The 20,139-nt window shown below is 42.4% G+C and overlaps 1 protein-coding gene across 1 annotated transcript in view; it reads left to right on the top strand.

Annotated features, from left to right (window-relative positions):
- The window catches only part of BARD1 (BRCA1 associated RING domain 1), a gene marked incomplete at its 5' end in the record, with an annotated part of 43,767 nt that overhangs the window by 1,382 nt on the left and 22,246 nt on the right, over positions 1-20,139 (top strand). Inside the window, 4 exons of the mRNA XM_082763212.1 lie at positions 2,223-2,368; positions 10,066-11,057; positions 18,442-18,522; positions 19,216-19,388. Coding sequence (XP_082619338.1) covers positions 2,223-2,368; positions 10,066-11,057; positions 18,442-18,522; positions 19,216-19,388 — 1,392 coding nt within the window. The remainder of the gene's footprint in view (positions 1-2,222; positions 2,369-10,065; positions 11,058-18,441; positions 18,523-19,215; positions 19,389-20,139) is intronic.

Genomic DNA, 20,139 nt, shown 5'->3' with positions numbered 1-20,139 from the left:
TAATGTGAATTCCTGAAGGGTAGCGTAACAGTGGTTTAATAAACATAATTGTAGTTGTTGGGCATCCAAGGCCTGGTGATTTTATTTGGATAATCCTGATGTATTCCAGAGGATGGATTTCAAACACTCACTGTTTGAATTTTTTTTTCTTCTTGGCTTTAGAAGAACTTTCAAGACACCAGAAGATGATGCATGATGCACTTTGCATTGCTGAGGCAGGAAAGAGTAGACAGTAGGATCCTTAAGCATTCCCCAGCAGCTGTTTAGTGCTCTAGAGAGGGTTTATTTGCCATGACCCCTGTTGTTATACCTGATCCTTTCTCTTCCGTTTATCCAGCCTTTTACATCAACATAATGCCTGTTGGTGGTTCAGTCTTGACTTATGGCTACTCTTTCTCAAACAGGCCTAAAGAAATTTAGGTTAATTTGTTTATAAACAAACCTGGTAGGACATGGGATGGACCTGTAGGATTTGGACATGAACTGCTTTTGATCCACGGCTAAAGAAGCACATTCCTTAATATAATACGCGGGAAGGAGTGGGGTGAATGGCAAGAGCTGGCTTCTGGTGTGTTAAGTGAAACATGTAAAACTAACAAGATGCAATAATTAGGTAGCACCTAATGTAACAGGTTCTCTCTCAGCATGCCTTTCACTATGGGCAGGGATATTTATTGAGATCCGTTCCTGCGGTTTTTTATAAGTAACTGCAGCGTTAGTTACGGCTAATAGGTAATGAGTGTAAAAAGCCACCAGCTAGAATAATTAGCAAAAGTCATTGTATAAAAGTCATTCTCTGTTTCTTCTGCACTACGCTTTACAGACTTGGGAGACCTGAGGCCAGCGTTCCTGGAGAACAGGACCTGGTTGGTTCTCGTTTTTGCTTGAAGTGATCTGTCCGTGTCACGAAGCAAATGTCAGAGCCAAGAGCTGTGCATCAGCCTCCCTGGTCGCAGCAGTGTCTCAGCTCCCGAGGTCCTTTGCACTCTTGGAGCAGGCTGATTACAGTGCAAAGCACAAGCACCTAGCAGCATTTTTTATGTGGCAAATCTTACATCCTTCTGGAAATTAACTGAAGGCGTGATACTTGTGTTTGAGGGAGAGATGCCGGTGCAGAGAATAGTTCTGAAAAAATTCTGGGAACGTATCTGGTAGTTGTGATACTTCTGATGCTGCTAACTGATAATGCTACCAGTTTTGGGGGGTCTGACTGTCAGCTTTGAACCTGACTGCTTTTACAGTCTACAAGCACTGACTTTGATCTTCCTGTTGAGGTCGCAGTGCCGTGGTATTACTTGCATTCTGTTGCTCCAAATGTTTAATATAATCTGCTCACAGTTAATTTTGTACCTCTGGCTAGAATTGTGCATGCTACATGGTGGTAAGTTAATAGACACTTTTCTGAAATTAATTCAGTCTTGGCTATGTGAAACTATAACACACGTTTACTAGAATAAATTGGAACTGAGAAGAAGAAACGTCTTTTGGATGATGCAGCTCAGGTAGCAAATCATAAGATCCTCTCACTGGCCTAATCAAATGAAGAAAAGATTTTAAGCTGATATGAAGAAAGTGGTGTTAGTAAGAAGCTACAAGTGTTTAAATGACCTTAAATAAACCTGTTTCTCCCCCGTGCCCCGCTTTGATCATCTCCCAACATAAATGCTTTGAAAGACAAGTGATGGAATACTCTGAACACCTGCAGATCCCTGGGGGGCTTCTTAGAGAAAAATGTTCAGACAGATGAAATTTCGCAATATCAAGAAAATCTTAAGCAGGCAGAAGTGGAAGAGAACTTAGCGTGAGCAGGCTTTCTGTCACTTCTTTTAAAAATAGCAGGCTGTAGAAGAATAGCCATGCCTCTTCCTGAGCTGTAAAAAGTGGCACTTTAACAATTATGCTCAAACAGTTGTCTAGAGACGAACGGCAATGGAGCTGCAGCATACCTGGAAAATTTGGATCAGACTGCGACTGTAGGTGTCGTACATTAACCATGGCAGCATTTTGACAAGGCTCTGGACTTAGCTTGCTTAATTATGGCTTGTCATTTGCTTTGATAAATGTCCTCTCCTGCATTTGTGACTAACTCGTATGGGCTTTACAATAGTAGTTTGTCAACGTTAAGCTAGGGGATTCTCTCGGCGTTCAGCTGTGGGAAGGTTAATTGCAAGCACTGGAGATAATTTACGCCAAATAATGGATTTTTACTTTTTGACTTTCAGATCTTGTGTGGGCGACTGTGTCGGCGCAGAATGCCCGGTGTGCCACATGCCAGCCTGGGTGCAAGATGTGCAGATAAACCGGCAGCTAGATAACATGATCCAGCTTTGCAGCAAACTGCGGCATCTGTTGGGCGCAGACACCTCGGGTAAGAGCAAATCTGGGCCTCTGACAGCCGCTGAGTCCCGGCCGCTCTGTTTCCTTCCATGTGCTCGGTAGAGAATGAGCAGTGCAGCCCTGCTTAAGATTCTGAAAGTCTGTTCCAAACCATGTTTGGAAAACTTGATGTGAAGAGAACTGTCTGTATGGATTGCTTGTTCTTCAAATCTATTTTACTAAGAAATCTGCATGAGCGGGTTATCCATAATTCATTAGAATCTGTCTTTCAAAATTAGATGAAAGTGGGATATATTCCCAAGTCATGTGGCAGTTAGTTGCACACATCAGGGGCACAAGTTGTCATATCCTGTGCTCCTGAGGGAACACAAATGCACACTGGAGAATCACTCACTTCTTTGGGGGGCCCTTTTAAAAGATTAAGGCATATATTATCACACCTCTCACCTACTTGTGCACCAGTAATTTTCAGCTGTGGGTTTTTGCACACGGAAAGCCTCTCCTTGCCCCCTGCCTAAAGAGAGAAGGAGGCGAGTCTTAATTCGTTTATTTTATTCCAGACTCAAACAATCAGCTAGTCTGCTACAATGGCATTTTGTCACTGCTGACTGTGCTAGAAGATTGCAGAGATTGTGCTCCGGGAATTCATCTCTATCAAATTTCGGGCTGATTGTGAAAGTAGGGAAAAATGAAGTGAAACGAGCGTAGGTGAATGTGTCTCTTCTGTAAGCCCAGAGAGGAGCATTTTATGTAATACCAAGTTTTAGAAAACATTCATTTAGCTGTCAGATGCAGAGAAAGTAATTCTTTCTTCATTGTTGCTTCCTAATGTGTTTGTCTAAATAAAGGATTCTTTTTCTAAGTCTAATCCCATCAGCACCTTCGTGTTCAATAACGATGTAGCTCATTATTGGCATCAAAATAGATTGAAGTGATGAGACTGGAAGCCTATGTCCAACTGCATAGGAATACATTTTATAGAGATATAAAATCTTCTAGAGCATAGAAAACTGTAGATGATAGCTTAAATGGGATTTCAGGGAAACATTTTAAGTGGTGAAGGCTTGTTGAAAATCTAGCTGCAGGAGAATCTCTGAGAAGAGCTACTTGTAATGCTAAAATGCAGCATTTAACATACAGCCTGTTACGATTATTGATACTGTTTAGACATTTTGCAGAATTTATGGCTGGAGTAACTCTTACAAATTGGTCTAAAATTTCACTGTGCTACAAGTTAAATAATGCATTCAGTCCCATAGCTCTTCGAAAACAAGCTTTGTGTGGTGTGGCTAAAGCACAGAGCAAGATGAGGTCCTTTTATCGTTCCTTAACATGATATCACAATTTTTATTGTGACTTAACGGCTGGCTCAAAATGGAAGCTTACAAGTGTTTTATTTGGAGCTAAAATTATGAGCTCATGTGGGAGCTTTGTATCGTACTTAGTCTTTGCCCTGTATTAACATCAGTGGTCTTCTGGATGTTTTGTAGTGAGGATAAGGGGAAAAATCTCCCAACTTCATTGCCGTGAATGGTTCAGACACAGGTAAATGAGCACAGCTCTAACAACAATCAGTTGTCTCGTACTATGGCAAATCACAGGATGCTGTAGCTTCAGGTTTCTGAGAGCAAATCCTCTAGGAAGTTTTGTCACTCATATCTCTGGCAAATCTGTCACTTCCCATAGATGTATGTCTTGAACTTAATATATACAATGTGAAATATGTTTGAGTTTGGAGAATCGGGGCTTTTCTTGTTCAGAAGCTGCTTTCAAGTTCTTACAGCACTACTTTTGCTATGTTCCCGTCAACGATGTTTTCTTCTCTCCTTCTGTTAGAAGGTCAGAAATTGTATTTTTATCTTCCAGTATGGAGGAAAGGAAATGAAGCAGTTGAAAAGGAGTTGAAATAGGGATCTCTTCATACGTTTGTTTTTTCTGTTTTGTGTATTTACGTGTCTAGTTTTGAGACAATTGTAGCTTTTCTAGAGGCATTTGTCTGAGAACGTTGTTGACACTGAAGTTTCTGAGGAAAATGAGTCACGCTAACCTTTTTTTTAATCCGAGAAGACTGTTCTTGGAGGCCACTGTGTGTTGTCTTCAGAAATGCACAGAACTGCTATGGCTGGAATGGATAGATTTAAGCTCACACATTGAACACTTCAAGTGTAAAAATCCGTGTACGCAGCTGGTTCCATGGTGTATGTTAAGAGAGATCTCACCTGGTGCTCTGCTGGGGTAAGGTGGGATAAGGATAGCTTTTTTTGGTTGTTGTAAAAAAGCAGCAGCAATTAACTCAGGACAGTTTGCACAAAGCAGCTCATGCTTCCCTTTTAAAGGGAATCACAAGAGGTGACACTCCAGAATACTGTTGGGGGATCACTGGAGAGGAACTGGCAAACAGAAGGGACCTGGAATTGGCTAGAAAATAAATGCAAACTATCAGTAGCAAATGCTGAGTCTGAAAACTAATTAATTCATTAGAGATGTTAGACCAGTAGCATGTAGCAAGGTAAGAAGAGCAGCCTGCCCTTCTCACTGTCTGCCTCTGTACCTTTACAAGGATGGTGGGAATCCAGCTGGTTTCATAGATGGGATATCTGCACCCCAGCCTTTAGCTCTAATGTTGCCAAGTCCAAGACATCTTGAGAATTGTGGCTAATGGGATAACAGCTCCATAGGTGCCAATTCAGCAAAAGCCACTAAGATTTTTGGAGGCAGGCTAGCTTAATGAATAATTAAAATCCTCACAACCACAGAAACCAACCAACCAACCACAACAGAAGGGGAATTTTTTCCCTGGGACTTTTGTTGGTGGACTTACAGGTGAGAAAATAAAGTCAGGATTGGACAGTCTCCTGTTGCTTAAAGTTATTATTACTATTATTATTTATTTTTTTTCTCAGCTGAGCTAGAATAACATGCTAACAAAGCCTTGGTGTTGATAAACAACACAAAAGACAGGAGAAAAGGGAATTCTTCTTCTCTGTCTAACCCTGGATGTTTGAAGCATTGAGAGATGCAAGGACCAAGGTTGAGAAACTTACATGGACCAAGGTCTGTGGCAAGGCATTGTGTTGGCTCTTTATTTTGTGCCTTTATTATGGAACAAGCATTCATTCTACACACTTCAAATGCACCAGCTTTGGAAACCATTGTTGATATCGTTATATTTTTATTAGCAAGGCCAGCATTTCAGTCTAAGCAGTGTTTTCTTCCTCGAGACAGAGGAGGAAGGGCTTAAACCAGATTGGGAGAGGTGCCATTGTGAATGTTGACAGAGCGGTTTAGGACTTTGTCACCATTTTTGATGAGATGTGTTTGAATCTTCCAGTTTCATTTCAGTGCTGGACAAACACAAACAAATTTGTGTTACTTCATGATGAAACAGCCTTGGACATGCAAGCAATTAGCTACAGCATGCCAAGTATACTAGCTCACATTAGGCTGGTAAATCTGCACGGGCATGTCTTGCTGTCCAAAGTTTCATTCATACAATTCTTAATTGCTGGTTTTAATAGAGAAAACCTATTTTTTGTTGTTGTATTTTTTTTTTTTTAAAGCTCAATTTTTCTAAAGAAGTTTCCTACCTTATATGAAAAATACCCCAATGAAATGTATGTTGAAAGGAACCTTGCTGGCAACAACACGTAGTCAGTTGTGGCAACATCAGATGGAGAAGTAATCTTTTAATTCATGGTTTGTTTATCTCAGAATAAGTTCCAAATTGGAAGGGTGTTGGTTTTTTTTTTGTATATATATATTTTTTTTTTAGTTTGGCCAGGAAAGTATCAAAAATGCTTCATTTTATAGAACTAAGAACATGTTTGATTAAAACCTCCAACGTGTGGAAGTACTCTGTGGCTTATCACTTACACATTTTGCAGATGTCTCCAAACTTTCTAGCAGGGAGATGATAGCATCTTTCTCCCGAGAGCATGGTTATTTTTGTAACAGCTGATGATCAGTATTAATAATATAGGTATTTTTCCACTTCTAATCTTGTGCAGGGTAGAAGTGTCCCCGTCTCCTTTGGGAGGAGGAAAAAACATTAATCTTCGGATTATTTCACTCTCTTGTCTACCTTCCTGCAGAATTTGCAAGGCTTTCCCCCCACTATTTCTGATTCCCTTTTCAAGTGAAACTTACTCCTTGCATTTACTCTACAATATATAAAATTACAGTAATTACGGTGGGTAATTAGTAAGAACTTGTTGAATCATGGACATAGTATCTAGCATACTAGAGGTGAAGGCGGTTCATTGACAGATGCTCTTGAAAACGAGTTTCTAAATTCCTCAGATGTTTGGGTGGTATTCTTTAGAAAGAAATTGCCGTAAATTATCCCAACAACCACTTGGAGGTGATTTTACTTCATTCTTTATAATGTCATCTGCCTCACTCCAACACAAAGCATGTTATTTTTCTTTCCCCCCATCCTCTTCTCGTACACAGCTAGAACTTCGCAGGTGTTGGTCAAATCTTCTGAAGCTTGTGTTGATGCCTGTGGACAGGAGGAGAAATTCACTTTTGATTAGCCTTTATAGTATCACAGTTGAGTTTCTCATTTCCTGACGTGTCGGGGAGGACGCTGAACTCCTGTTGTAAGGGACTGCACTGCATTTCATGTGTGCTGTGACATTTTTCATAATAGCTAAAGCTGAGTTTTTTGAATAGCTGGAATTTCTCCCTCCCCCTTTCCCCTCCCCCCCCGTGTTGAATACTTAACTTGCAAAATAATCATTCTTCAGTGAAGGCACTAATGTTGCACAGATGGTACCAAAGCACTTCCCTTTGATTTTTAATAAGGGACTAGTTTGTCAAAGAGATTTCTCAACTTCTGTTCTGAAACCCATAATAGAGAATAATTTGAAAGGCACACAATGTGCATCATTATATTCCTTTGATGCAGATTAATGATAGCTAAACCACATTTTCTAATTGCTCCTTTTTTCCTGCTCTGGTCTGTTATTGCACTACAGCAAAACTTGGAAATGTAGTTCTCCAGTTGCAAGGCACCGCACATCTCCTATTTTTTGTCTACTCTCAGCCCTTTCAATACTCAAGAAATTGAATTCTATTAACTGTTAGCATTAAGAAACTTGTGTTTGTTGTGTACAAAGAAGCCTAATTTAGAAAGCATTTAGTTAATAGTGTGTATATGGATGTTATGGTTAATGTGTAGCCATTGGTAAGTAAATAAATTGCATTTTTTTTTAGGCTGGTTCTGATACTGCTATTGTGGATAGTCTTTACACCAGTGCAAATGCTTAAAATAGAGAATTAGTAAGTCATGCTCCACTGATTTACCTTGTCTCAATGAATCTCTAAAAATAAATTTATGGGGAAACTTGTTATGTATTAATAAGCCAATTAAATCTTAATCATCCACAGTCACTTTTTCATCCCTGTTGAGATGCAGGCTCCGTTGATTGGCTTCCAACTTGGAGACAGGAAAGAATTCCTTTGGATCAATTTTTCTACGAGCAATTTTCTCTGAAGGTAGTTGAACTGAGCGCACTTAGCTACCAGATAATGCCCTCTTTATATAAACGAACATTTACATATTAAACTGTAACAGCTTCCTTTTAGTTTCTCAGCACTGCCTTTTTCTCTCCCGCCTCAGAGTCCCTTGAAGGACAGGATTTTCAGGGAGGGCAGATCTGCTGTTTGTCCTTATTCCCTTTGGAGACATCAAACGTCCTGGCAGAAGTAGCAGGAGCTTCCCTAGGTTTGCACAGCCAGCCTCTGGATGCGTGCAGGGAGATCTTTGCAGTCTGGATGGCCTTTTAGGCATGTTCCCGAGTGCTTCCCCTGTTCTTTTCCATGGCAAGTGGTTGCATGTGAGGAAAAATAATCCCAGAAAAGCATTTATTTGGTGTATTTTCAGCAGGATTTTAGTAACCTGGCTGGTAAGTCCCCACTGAGCAACCAGTAATGAGCAGATCCGTTTAAGAACCCTCATGGTTGATTTTTCACAAGCTTTCTGGCTGCCAGAAGTGGCATATACAGAGCTTCCAGTGTAAATACTTAATTGTGTTACGCTGCTTTAGATCCTACATCTGAAGGACAGCGCCTTTGATTGCATTTGTCTCTTGACTTTCAAGTCTTAGTGTGCTCTACACATCAAAAAGAATTCTGGCCATCACCAAATTGTCGGACAAATTACTTTTGCAGGCTGATTTCATTCTTGCTCCTTACTTGGAGATGACTGATAGTCCTAGCGAGGTAAATATTTTAGAAGGGAATCGCTGGATGTGTAAACAGTGCAGGCAAGACAAGTAAATAGTAACTGTCTTATATTTTGCATCCGTTTGCAATCAAGCTCTTTTTTTTTTCCCTGATGTTATTGTCAGAATGAAATTGGATATGATATCTTCCTGAAGGCTGGCGAGTTATGAGATTTCAGCCTCCATTTCAGTCCTTTTATTCTGCTTGCACCAAGCCCAGCCCTGAAGGAAAAGCAAATAGCTGCAGTTCTGTACTTGGCAATTATCTTGCCTGTACGGTGTGTTTTTTGTTAAATAACTAAATGATTGATTAGCTTGCCTCAAGCTCTATTCTTAAAGACACTTTTGGTCTGATGCCTTGCATATCCCTCTAGCTAAATCTTCTTGTGCCTCGGAACCTATTTTAATTCAATGGGTAAGTAAGTTAGTTTAAATCAAAAATGAGGAAACGTTTAACCTTGAAATGTTCCTTTCAAAGAAAAATGTGAGCGTGCTGTGCCCTGTCTTGGCGTCCTGGTACAGGAGAGACCTGGAGCTCCAGGAGCAAGCCCAGCGAAGGGCTGCAGAAATGATGAAGGGACTGGAGCAGCTCTCCTGGAGGAGAGGCTGAGCGAGCTGGGGCTGTTCAGCCTGGAGAAAAGAAGGCTCAGGGACAATCTGCTCCATGTGTGAAGGTGATTTTGTGATTCGGTGGCCACTGAGGGGACGTCTGTAGCCCTTGGTCTCAGCTGCTGCTTCATGTACAGGGTGTTCCTCTGTCATCTTGGCTATTGATTTGCTACATGCTGTGCAGTGTGACTTATGAAACTGTTCTATTGCATATTTTTAAAGTGTTTGAGATCATAAAAAAAAAAAAAAAAAAAGTACTTGGAGCTATTTACTACCAAGAAGTAAGGGCTGAAACGAGAGACAAATTACTTGTAGGTTTTGTGTATTCCTCTGACTCACCTCCTGCATCTGTAGAATTAGCCAACCTTTGTCAGGAACGTTTAACATTGGTATAAGCATTTTGGTTTTGATTGATTACAGTTACTCTTTGTGTTTTTCTTCAGATGAACTGTAATATCTCTTTAGAAAATTGTTTCTGTGCTCTTGTATACGTGCAGAGGCTACTTTGTTAAACCTGCTGCCAAAGACTGCTTGGGGAGGGAAGCGGCTTCTCTCCTCTGTACAACCTGGTCAGAAATCCCGTGTGCACATGCTGCCCTCTGAACCCAGAGAGCTGATGGCATTTCTCTGCCTGGATGCTCGCCTGCCCAGCAGATAGCTCTAGCTGCACTGGGATCCCCAAACTCCAGTGTTTTTTTTCTTCTTCTGCTGGCAGTGCCAGTTGTTTGCAAGCCGTTGCGTGTCTTCAGAAGAAATGAAGGCAATCAGAGGTTCTATTTACTAACATGTCATCGGCTATCACGGTTGTTGTTATTCTGATCTCTTTTCTTCCTTTGAGGTGTTCTGCTGAAGAGTACTCTCAATTATTTTTCCTCTTCCTTTCTCTGCTTAGATTCAACAGAATGTATGTCCACACCAACAGGCTCTGACTCTGGGAACAAGAGTAAGAAGGAACAGATAAAAATGTGGTTCAGCCCGAGAAGCAGGAAGATTCGGTGCATCCTGAACAAGGGTCAGCCTAAGGCTAAAGGCGATGGCCCTTGCCAAGACCCATCTTCGGCTTATCATTTCTTTCCTTCCCCTCCTCACGAAAAACCCAAGCCAACAAAAAAGCCAGCGCAGAGGCAGAGTAAGAAGATGAAGAAAAAACGTCTAGCAGACATCAACAAAGTGTGGGGCTTAGGGAAACCTGAGCAGAAAGGAGGAGCTGAGGAGAAGACTTCCAAGGAAAAGTGTGTGACCATTTGTAGCCAGCCAGTCGTCCTGTGCACTCCAGAGCCTGATAGCCCCGAAGAGACGCTTCCACAGGAGCCTCTAAAGGAAGCTGACTCCAGCACAAATGTGGAGAAATTAGAAATTTCACCAGAGGTAAAATCCTCAGAGGAGAAAGAGAACAGCTTGGATGCCTGTCCTGCACATGTCAGCAAGGAAAAAACTTGTGCTGCAGAGGAATCCCCGTCGATAGCAAATGAAACTACACCTTTGAAACGTGGAAGGGAGCAATCCAGCCTCCCAGTTTCATCTCAGACTAAAAGGTGCCGCAGAGCTGAGGGGAGCAGCAGTGGGAGGGCAGGCAGGCAGGCAGCTCGCTTGGAGGAGTCACCTCAGGGCAGCCCCATCTCCCAGGCGACTGAACCCAAGACACCCATTCAAGTTTCCTCCTCTGGATCAAAGCTCGCTGGCACTGCGATGAAGACGAGAAGCTCTGCAGCAATGAATAGTCCTTCGTTTCCCAAATCTCCCTCTACTCCCTCCACTTCCAAGGCGTGTAATCAAGTAGGAACACCACACAGTCCTTCTGTGTTCAAGTCCCCTGGTGGAGCTAATGCTGTTGCCCGAAGGAATTACAAAGGAGAGACTTTGCTCCACGTCGCTTCCATCAAGGTAGGGCTGTCATCTTGTCTCAGCTCTAAATGGGTCTAAAAAGATGGTGTTGTATTTAAAAATATCCTGAAAACCACTTCACTGCGTCCTGGCTTTGTGGGGAAAGCTCACTCTGGGGTCTTTGTGTTTAGTGAGGAGCCTGCAACCTCTTTCTGTGCCTTCAGAAAGAAATGGCTGTTGGAATGATCGAAGTTGTCATACTGGAGAATATCTCAGTGTATCACAGTGTCAATTCTGCCTTTGGGCTCTGGGAAGCGATACCCATTCCAATGTTGTGGCTTCCTGTGCTGGGAAGGGGTCTCTGTGACCTTTTGCAAGGAGTATTAGTAGGAACTCCAGATCTCCCTGAGTGATCTCGGTCAGTTTAACTTGACCTGGTAAGTCCGTCAGGGCAGGATTTGAATTACTGACATGAAGATGACCGTGCAATTTCAGTAAGTTTTTTGTAATCACTGAGATCCCCATCTGACGGTAGGTGGCAGCTCAGAAGGCTCAAAAATGGCACCACGGGATTTCCATGCTAAGCCCTGTGCTGTCCTCACAAGGGAGAGGGAGCACGAGCAGAGATGAGGTATTCTCAGGAGACTTTGCTTTTATGTAGGATCAATGTTATTCAGTGACACCTGCTACTCACCTCGCTGCGAGTTATTGGCCTAGCCAAGTTCTGCTGGGATAAAACACCGCAGGCTTTGCCCTTTTTAAGGGTTAGCCTTCCCTCTTACTGCTTAAAAGCTACACACACGTGGGGTAAGCTGAAAGCTTACAGTCAGACTCATCAAACGCATTAATATGGCAGCTCTTTTCTGCGAGGGCATCTCAAAGAATTTGTATTCTGGCAATTTGAATGTACTTTGTGCTAAATCATAATATAGAAATAGCATCTTGTTAATAAACTGCCTGTGCTGGGAGAATTGATTCACCTATAAGCGTCCTGACATTTATACAGCACTTCTATTTGTCGAGACAAAGGCTGTTCTTGATAAATAACTGTGTCCTCTTTCAAAGGCACTCTAATAAGCCACTCCTGCTGCACATGAGACCTTTTTAAATGGAAGTGGCAGCTGGGCTGAGTTGAGTTCAAATCTCTTACTCGATGCCATTAATACTGAATTAGGGAGGAGAAAATGAAACATTGTCCTCATAGGACTCAAGAGCTTTAAAGGATAGATCTTGCCACCTCTCTTCATAAGGCTTCTGTATTCCTCTTTATTAAAGCACTGTTTACAAATTATTCTTCCCCAACTTTCTGGGAATTTCTAAAGAATACTGTTGCGACTGGTTGCAAAAGCTGAGCTGCCTTGACAAGTCTTCGCACAGGTGTGGCTTCCAGCAGCACGCCCCATCCTTCTGTGGCACACAAGTTCCTCATCCCAGAAAGGAGAGCATCGCTGCAGCCTGCTGTGAGACTCGGGGTAGAGTGACGTGCCAAGCTTTGCATTGCAGAGCGTTTTGAAGATAAAGGAGGAAAAATTAGGCAGTTGGTGCTGTAGAGACAAATAAACATGGTACAGCTGGCCAAGGTTGGTAGTGTAGCTTCTCAGGACCGGTGCAGGGCTACATTCTGCCTCAGTGGGCTGAAACGCTGAGCTCCAGCTGTGCTGGAGGCAGTGGGGTGGGCAGGCACCTGAATAAATGCTATTTCAGTCCTGTGGGTGAATTCATTTGGGTTTCTTTTTTAATGTTTTCAATCGTTGAGCAAGAGGGGAAGTAGTTTCTGTTCCTCACTGGCTCAGCTGTGTAAAGCTCCTTTGTTTGTACTGAGATGCTCTTTGGTCAACTAACTAGGGCTCTGGGGTGATCCCAAAGTTATCATATCCCTTTAAATCTAGTTAAAATAAGGCGAGGAGAGTGGTCCTTTGGTTTTGGTCTTAATTTCCTTGTGTCAGTTTCCAGCTACTAAACTTTTGATGCAACTGAGAAAGCTCTTTTGCTGTGTGAACCTCAGCTCCTTGTCTGTAAAAGGAGGTAATACGGATGAGGAGACGTGAGGACTGGGTCTTTCCAGAGAACTACTCATGATGGGGTTTGCTAATTTTTACTTTGCACAGCAGTGAATAGGTAATAGTGGCTCATCACCACGAATCTGCTGGGAGCGTGTGCCAATTGCAAGAAAACCTCTTATTGCATGCAAGTATCTTCATTATAAGCCGTGTGTTGCTAGATTGCTAGGTGCAGGAGCCTTGCTATTACACGTAACAAGTGCTAGGGCTGATGAATGTGTTCTCAAAGAAGCTGCTCTTGAAAATACTGGGTTTTATCCTGTATGTATATTCCCATTGTGCCTTTAAAAATAGCCCTGTCAGATCTTTGGTTTCCAGAAGAAGTTTTTCTGTATTTCTCTTCCAGTTGTGTTACAGGTAGATTTTTCTCCTTGTTTTCACAGCCAGCAATATTTTTCCCTGTGTGTAGTGAGAAACAGTCTTAAAACAGCCAACCCATCCCCAAAGTGAAACAGTCTTATTCTCTAGGACTCAATTAATTAGAAAAATAAATATCTGTACCATTTTCATTAGCTGTTAGGGTCTAATACTCTGAATGTAACGAAAGCTCATCAACTTTTTTCTTCCTTAAAAGATAATTAACAACGTTATGGGGCGTTAAAATTAAGTGTATTGTGCTGTTTCAACCAGTTCTGAGGGATTGTCCCCATTTGCTACTCTTACCCTAGTGAGAAGCTCGGCGAAACCAGAATGGTTCTCGAGAAAGATTCCAGCATGGGTGAGCTCCACGCAGTTACCCTAATAACTTGAAATAATGCCTCTCTTCCCACAGCAGACAGCAGTTGTGTTCATCTTTCTCCATGGTCATTAAAGGTAAAAACTTCCAATTAGGAAGGATGCAAAACGTGACCTCCTGCACTCCTAATATTCTAAACTGGTGGGAAGTTGTCCCCATCAGCCCTTCCCTATAACAGTGTTTTTTCCCCAATAAAATAATGAGTTGTTCGCAGTGCCAGCTCTTACACATGTGACAATTAATTGCAGCACAGTATGATTTAGCTAGTTAGTACAGTCTTAAATTTAGTGCAGAAATCAATTTTTTTGTACTTTGGGACAGCATTTCAGGTCTTGGTGCTGGCTGCCTTTCTTCTGCCCAGCCCGAGTAGGGTCGCTGGGGCTGGGCAGGGAGGAATGGGGAGGGAAGAGGGCACCAGAGTGGCTGGGAGAAGGTTTTGGCTTTTGTTTCCAGCCAGAAGGACCAGTTGTGGTTGCCTCCTGCTCCGGGAGCCCTTTAGATCTGGCAGCTCTGGCTGGGAGGGATTTCAGGAGGCTTCACCCGTGGTCAGCCCGCACTGCTGGACCCTTCATATCCATTATACTTAGCGCTGCAATAACTGTTAGGTAATTCCTTGCGAGCCTGGGAGGCTGTTCTTCCTTTTTATTGCTTTGTTACTGGCTGTGTCACAGCACATCGGAGCGCGAAGGGAGGTGTCGTGAGCATCGGCTGGGATCCTTTTCCAGGTATCGCTGCCCGAGCCAGCTGTGCAATCCCTTGCTTTTGGTACCAGCCACGCACACATCTCACACGTGGGTATGTAAACGTGGTGCCAATTATTTCAAAGTGCTACTGGCACAGTTCTGACCAAACCACTCCCAGGAGCAGGGTCAGTGACAGTGGGCTGAAGTTTGGTTCAGTGATGAGCTGCCTCACGGGGTCTGGTGTCAGCCAGGCATCCTCGGCTGCCCAGGAGATCTCGTTTGGAGAGGTTCTTGCAGGGAAAGCTCTTGGAGAGATGCTCCGCTTTTGGTAGACAGTTACTTGTATATTTTTAGGGACCTAAGGGGTGTATAGGACAGCAGCAGCCTGTTGCTGACTTCTGTTTTTCCACCTGGAGCAGCCAGTAGATGTTGTTGAGTTTGTATTCTCTTAGATCAGTTTTTGCCTTCCCAGTCTGATTCTTACTTCTGTTTTTTCAGCTGCTGCTGCTGATTAGTGCAGCTTTTTTGAGCTTATCAAGGGCGTTTCAGAATGTTTCAGGTTCTCAGGTACCCACCTGCACTTGGAGGATGCCAGCTGCATGTCTCAAGGATGTTCCAGGCTCCCAGGCCAGCAGACATCTTCCTCTCAGTATCTTTCCTCTTATAACCAGATTGCCTTTACGGTTGCTCCCGTCATGGATAGAGAAATAATTTCTCTAAATCTGAGGTGAGAAGCTCCCTGTTTCCTGGAAACAGTCGGAGCATTCACAATTACTCTGTAATTCACTTTTTGTCCTCTTTAACCACTTAGCGTGAGCTGTAAATAACCTAGTTTTCCTCCTGCTGTGCCATATCCTAACAAGCAAATGTATTTGGGTTTGAAAGGAGTTTTTTCTCATTTGTTTGACCTAAAGCTTGAAGTTTCTCATTTACCTTTGCAAACAAACGGAGAAGCACTTGGTTGATGTGGTGCAGCTTTTTAGCTGCCTTCATCTACTGCCCTAATTCTTTGGGTCTCTTCTTTGAACTGGTAGAATATTTTCAGGAACTTAATTTAAAGGTGACTTTTGGGGAACAAAACCTGGTCCAAGCCGCGTTTCCTGGACTTCTGCCATCAGCATCTGCAGGAGCTGGACTCTCCCTGGGAGGGGGCGTGCTTTTAAAGCTGTGTAAACACCTTTCTCTGTGCAGATTAATGCCACGCTGTCTTCTAGACCTGCCAACAGATGGCCCCACTGCCTTTCCAGCTTCTGAGATTTTCAGAGCTCCCTTAAGCTGGAGCAGAGGAAGAGCCAACCCGCTGCGTTGTCTTCTGGTCACTGTGCATAAGGTTGGTTACGAGCTTCAAATGTCCTTTGCTTTACTGCTTCCAAGCAAATAATTCTACATTCTGCGGTGGTTCCAGCCTCTTCAGAAGCTGGTTGTAATCTTTCATCGATAATGAGATTTAAAAACAAGAACTGTTCCAGATAGCATTCTTCTACGTGGTGTTTGTCCTCTGGACAACTTCAGAAGAAGCAGCATCTCCAATTGTTTCCACTCTTGCTACGGACTGCCAAGACAAGCTCTTAGGCTCCTCTTACTGCTATCTGGTGTTGTTAGGGCTCTGACTTGTCTTGCTGGGATAAGGAAACTCACGGGAGCATGGACAAAATCCATTTCAATATTAGTCGGAGCATAATTTTAGGAAGCATTTTTGAACTGGATATCTCAAAGCGATAGCTGGGGATTGGTGGAGTCTCTTCTGCTTTCCTGCTTGGGGAGGAAAGAAGTCTGGTATGTTGGCATTTGCAGCTGGGACTTAGCCCTCCTGGATGCTTATCCTCTCGCGTTTAAAATTGTGCAAAACACGGACTGACTTCACACATGCAAGAAATTCTGCCAACTTTGATAGACCTGGTCAGCGTGCCGAGGGGTCACTGCTACTCTTGGGATTGCCGTCAGGTGCCGGTGACCCTCCTTGCTGGCAGGGCTCTAACACGAAGCAGATCTGCTAAGGATCTGCTTTTTGAAATTGCCTGCCTGGTTTTTAGCTAAATACTCACGATATAATATCCAACTGGAGAGCTTCTTAGGGGACGAAGGCATGTCCTCCTAGCATATGGCATAGATGTGAGTTTAACACTTAATTTCTGGCTGTGTTTCTTTTAATTTTGAGGCTCTGAACGATGTTCTTAACGTGCCACTTGTAATCCTGATGGGCTGCACTGAGAGCTTCCCGTCCCTGCTGCCCCTCTGGTTGTGCAGTGCCACTTGCGGAGAGCAGCTTCAATTTCCACCCGAGGCAATGACAGATTTTTCTTCTGTAACAGCAAAATGCCAGTCTCCTAATTTTGTCTTAGACCTGGTTTTCGTTCTGCAGATGCTGTACTGTTGTCCACGCCAGCGACGCTTCCTTTGATAAAACTCCAGTGATGCTTTACAAATCAACATTTACATTGCTCTTCTGAAAAGCTCTGATACGCCAGTGCCCACACAAATTATTAGCTATGCTTCCTGCTCTAAAGGAGTACTGTTGAAATGTCAAACCCTTGCCGAACGTGTTTGCAAACTTAACTTTAAATGATAAGCTCAGATCTCGCTTATTATAGATAATTGTATCTTCTCTCTGTAGGAGAAGATCTGATGCTGATCACTGTCTTAGCTGCTTCTGAATAACTATCGAGACTTGATGCGTGTCTGTTACCTTGCAACCATAAAGTACTCTAGCAGCAGCACACGCTTTAATTGCTCTGAAATGTAATGTTTTGCTGGGACATCCAGGCTGTGAACATAATGCACGAGGCTTCCCTCATGTGTTAATTTGCTTGACAGTTTAAAGCCAGCTTTTTTTTTTGGTGAATTTGGAGTTTACATTTGTTGCTTGCTGGATTTATTTCTGTTGAGCAGAGTTTGATGACTTAATATTTTCTCTAAGGAGCGCAGATTAAAGCTATTCTATTTATCAGCCTTGTTTCTTGGTAACAAAAAATGGGATTAAATTTATGTTTGTTGTATTTAAGGTTTAATTTATTATTTTCTCCCTTCTTCCTAAGGTATGCTGTGGAATAACAGGGATCCCTTGACTTGCCACTGCATGAGGGCACAGAACTCTGTATTACGGAATGAACTCTTTTCTTGCTTTAAGACCTGCACTGCAGAGATTTCCTTGCCTCAGCTTCTGCAGGAGGCTTCTCCTTGCCTATTTATAGTTGCACCTGTACACGATCCAATCTTATCGCTAACTTTGTTTTCTGCTTGCCTTTAGGAACATCAAAGCCTCACATTCACAAATTCTCCCCAGTTGCTTCCTTCATCTTATTTCTGCTTGGCCTCTTTCCTTTTTCTATAATCTCTGCATCAATTTCTTGTATTTTCCACATACATTTTCTTGCTTATAGTAAAACCTGAATGTGGCATTTTTTTTTTTCCAAAAATCAAACGAAAACCGTTTTTTAGAGTAACTGTCAGAGAAAGTTTCTGGAAGATTCAACGTGGGTAGTAATTTTAGTGTAAAATAGAAATCCTTTTTCTTTTGACTTGTGGGGAAAAATTTCTAGCAGCTTGTCAGGCTTATTAATCTATTTTATCTATGCACTTTCTAGACAGTTATTTAGATGTAAAAGACAAAACATCCAGTTGGAATGAGAAGCAACTTCTGAATAAACCTTCCTGATCTTAACCTTGCAGTCAATTCTAGTGTGTGGATAGTAATCAGCACAAACCTGCCTATTTCAGGATTCTGAGTTCGGACTCTTATGCACCTGATTTTTAGTTTTAAAATATTTGTGTGAAGTAAGTAGGTACTTTAAATGAGCAGCAATGAGAAATAGTGGTTCCAAACCAGTTGAGGTTTTGTTACCCTGACAATTCCCAAATGGAAGACTTACACCATTGTGTTTTTATTGCAGGTAGACTTACACAGAGACAACAGTTCTGTATCTTCCTTACCTTTTAATGATAACCATTATTTCTCAATTTTGCAGGGTGACCTAGGAGCTGTTGAACAGCTGCTGAAAAACGGGGCAGATCCCAATGTTAAGGACAATGCTGGCTGGACACCGCTGGTGAGTTGTAGACTTCTTACCATCTGTCCCTCTCTCCCTTTTAATTCCCTCCCTACTCTCATATTTTGCTTCCCTTTATACGCACTTACCTGACAAAGAATTGTGCAAGGTGGAGAAATGATAAAGTGTAAAACCTTATTATTAGCAACTATTGATCTGCCAAATCCACCTCTCCTTTGCTAGGTTAGAATGTGCCAACATATCTGTCTGAGATTCTGCAAATGCAGAAAATGTAACTATGCTAACTACAAAAGGACCAATTGCAGATAATTTAGATGTTCTATGGGTTCTTGATGCCCTTGGTGTTTTCCTTTACAATTTAGGAAATATGTGAAGTGGCTGAATGAAAAAGTATTGCATACTTGAATTATAGTAAATAAGTTTTTTTTGGTGATGACTTCTTTCTCTCCCAAAGAGTACTTTTGAGTGAGTCTGTAAGCAGGGAGGCTTTGTTCTCTCTGGTCTAATTTGCACACAGTTGGCCTTTGTTCAGCTCCTCTCTAGGCTTGCTGTTAGTGCCAGGTTTCAAGGTTAATTCATGTCGGGAACGTAATGCAGAATCCTTGCCTTGTCTTCCCTGGCCTTCTGCTGAGAGGTGTCTGGATGCATTGGCTGGTGTGACAGAGGTACCTGCTCTGAACTGTGTTCCACTTGAGTTTGCTCTCCTTACTGCTCGTGGCCTTCCCCTCCTAGCACGAGGCGTGTAACCACGGGCACAAAGAGGTGGTGGAGCTGCTGCTGCAACACAAAGCACTGGTGAACACCACGGGCTATCAGAACGACTCGCCCCTGCACGATGCTGTCAAGAACGGGCACGTGAGCATTGCTGAGCTGCTGCTTCTGCACGGGGCCTCCCGCGATGCAGTGTAAGTAGATGTGAAAAGTTACTTTAGCTGGGGCACCATCTGCAGCCTCTAGGGTGTGTGTTAAGTAAATAAGAAGCAAAGCTAGTAATAATGTGATTATTAGAAGTGGTGGTGGTGGTGTAAAATGCGTGTTCTGTTATGCTTGTATCCCCCTTTTCAAGGTAGGTGTTTCCATTTGAACTTTGTCTGAAGCTTTTCTGAGAATGTCATAAGTAGCTGGAGAATTGGAGACCAAAGTAGGAAAGTAACAAAACATATTTACCCAATTTTCACCCTTTTCTGTTGGCATCTTGTTACAGCTACTGTCAGATACGGGATGCTGAACTATATGAGCTTTGAACTGCTACAGCTGTTTTTCTCTTTTACTTTCCTTACACTACGTGCTAGCAGAATGTGTTTCAGTCCAGTCTCTTTTAACTTGTTAAGTGGCATAGACAAACTGAGGTTTGTGAAGGTTTTTTTATTTTTTTTTTCCTTTTTTTTTTTTTTTTTTGTCGTTTCAAAGCATTAATCCTTGGTACGCTTCCTAATTCCTAAAAGGCTTAGGCACATTCTCAGTGAATCTGTGTTGATATTCCTGCTGAAGATTTTGGCATTTATGTATAGGAAGTGCTAAAGTGTATGTTAGGTAAGGAATAACCCTGCAAACTCTTATTATATCAGGTGGTAAATGTAGTTTTAGGTGTTGTAGTGTTGCTGTTATGCCAGGAGCTTTATATATTAAAAATTGAGTCTAACACATGTCAATAGG

This window comes from Aythya marila (assembly GCF_965140915.1).
Source record: "Aythya marila genome assembly, chromosome: 6".
Classification (NCBI taxonomy): Eukaryota; Metazoa; Chordata; class Aves; order Anseriformes; family Anatidae; genus Aythya; species Aythya marila.
Note: the sequence above shows the minus strand (reverse complement) of the source record. Positions and strands in the feature narration are given on the sequence as shown.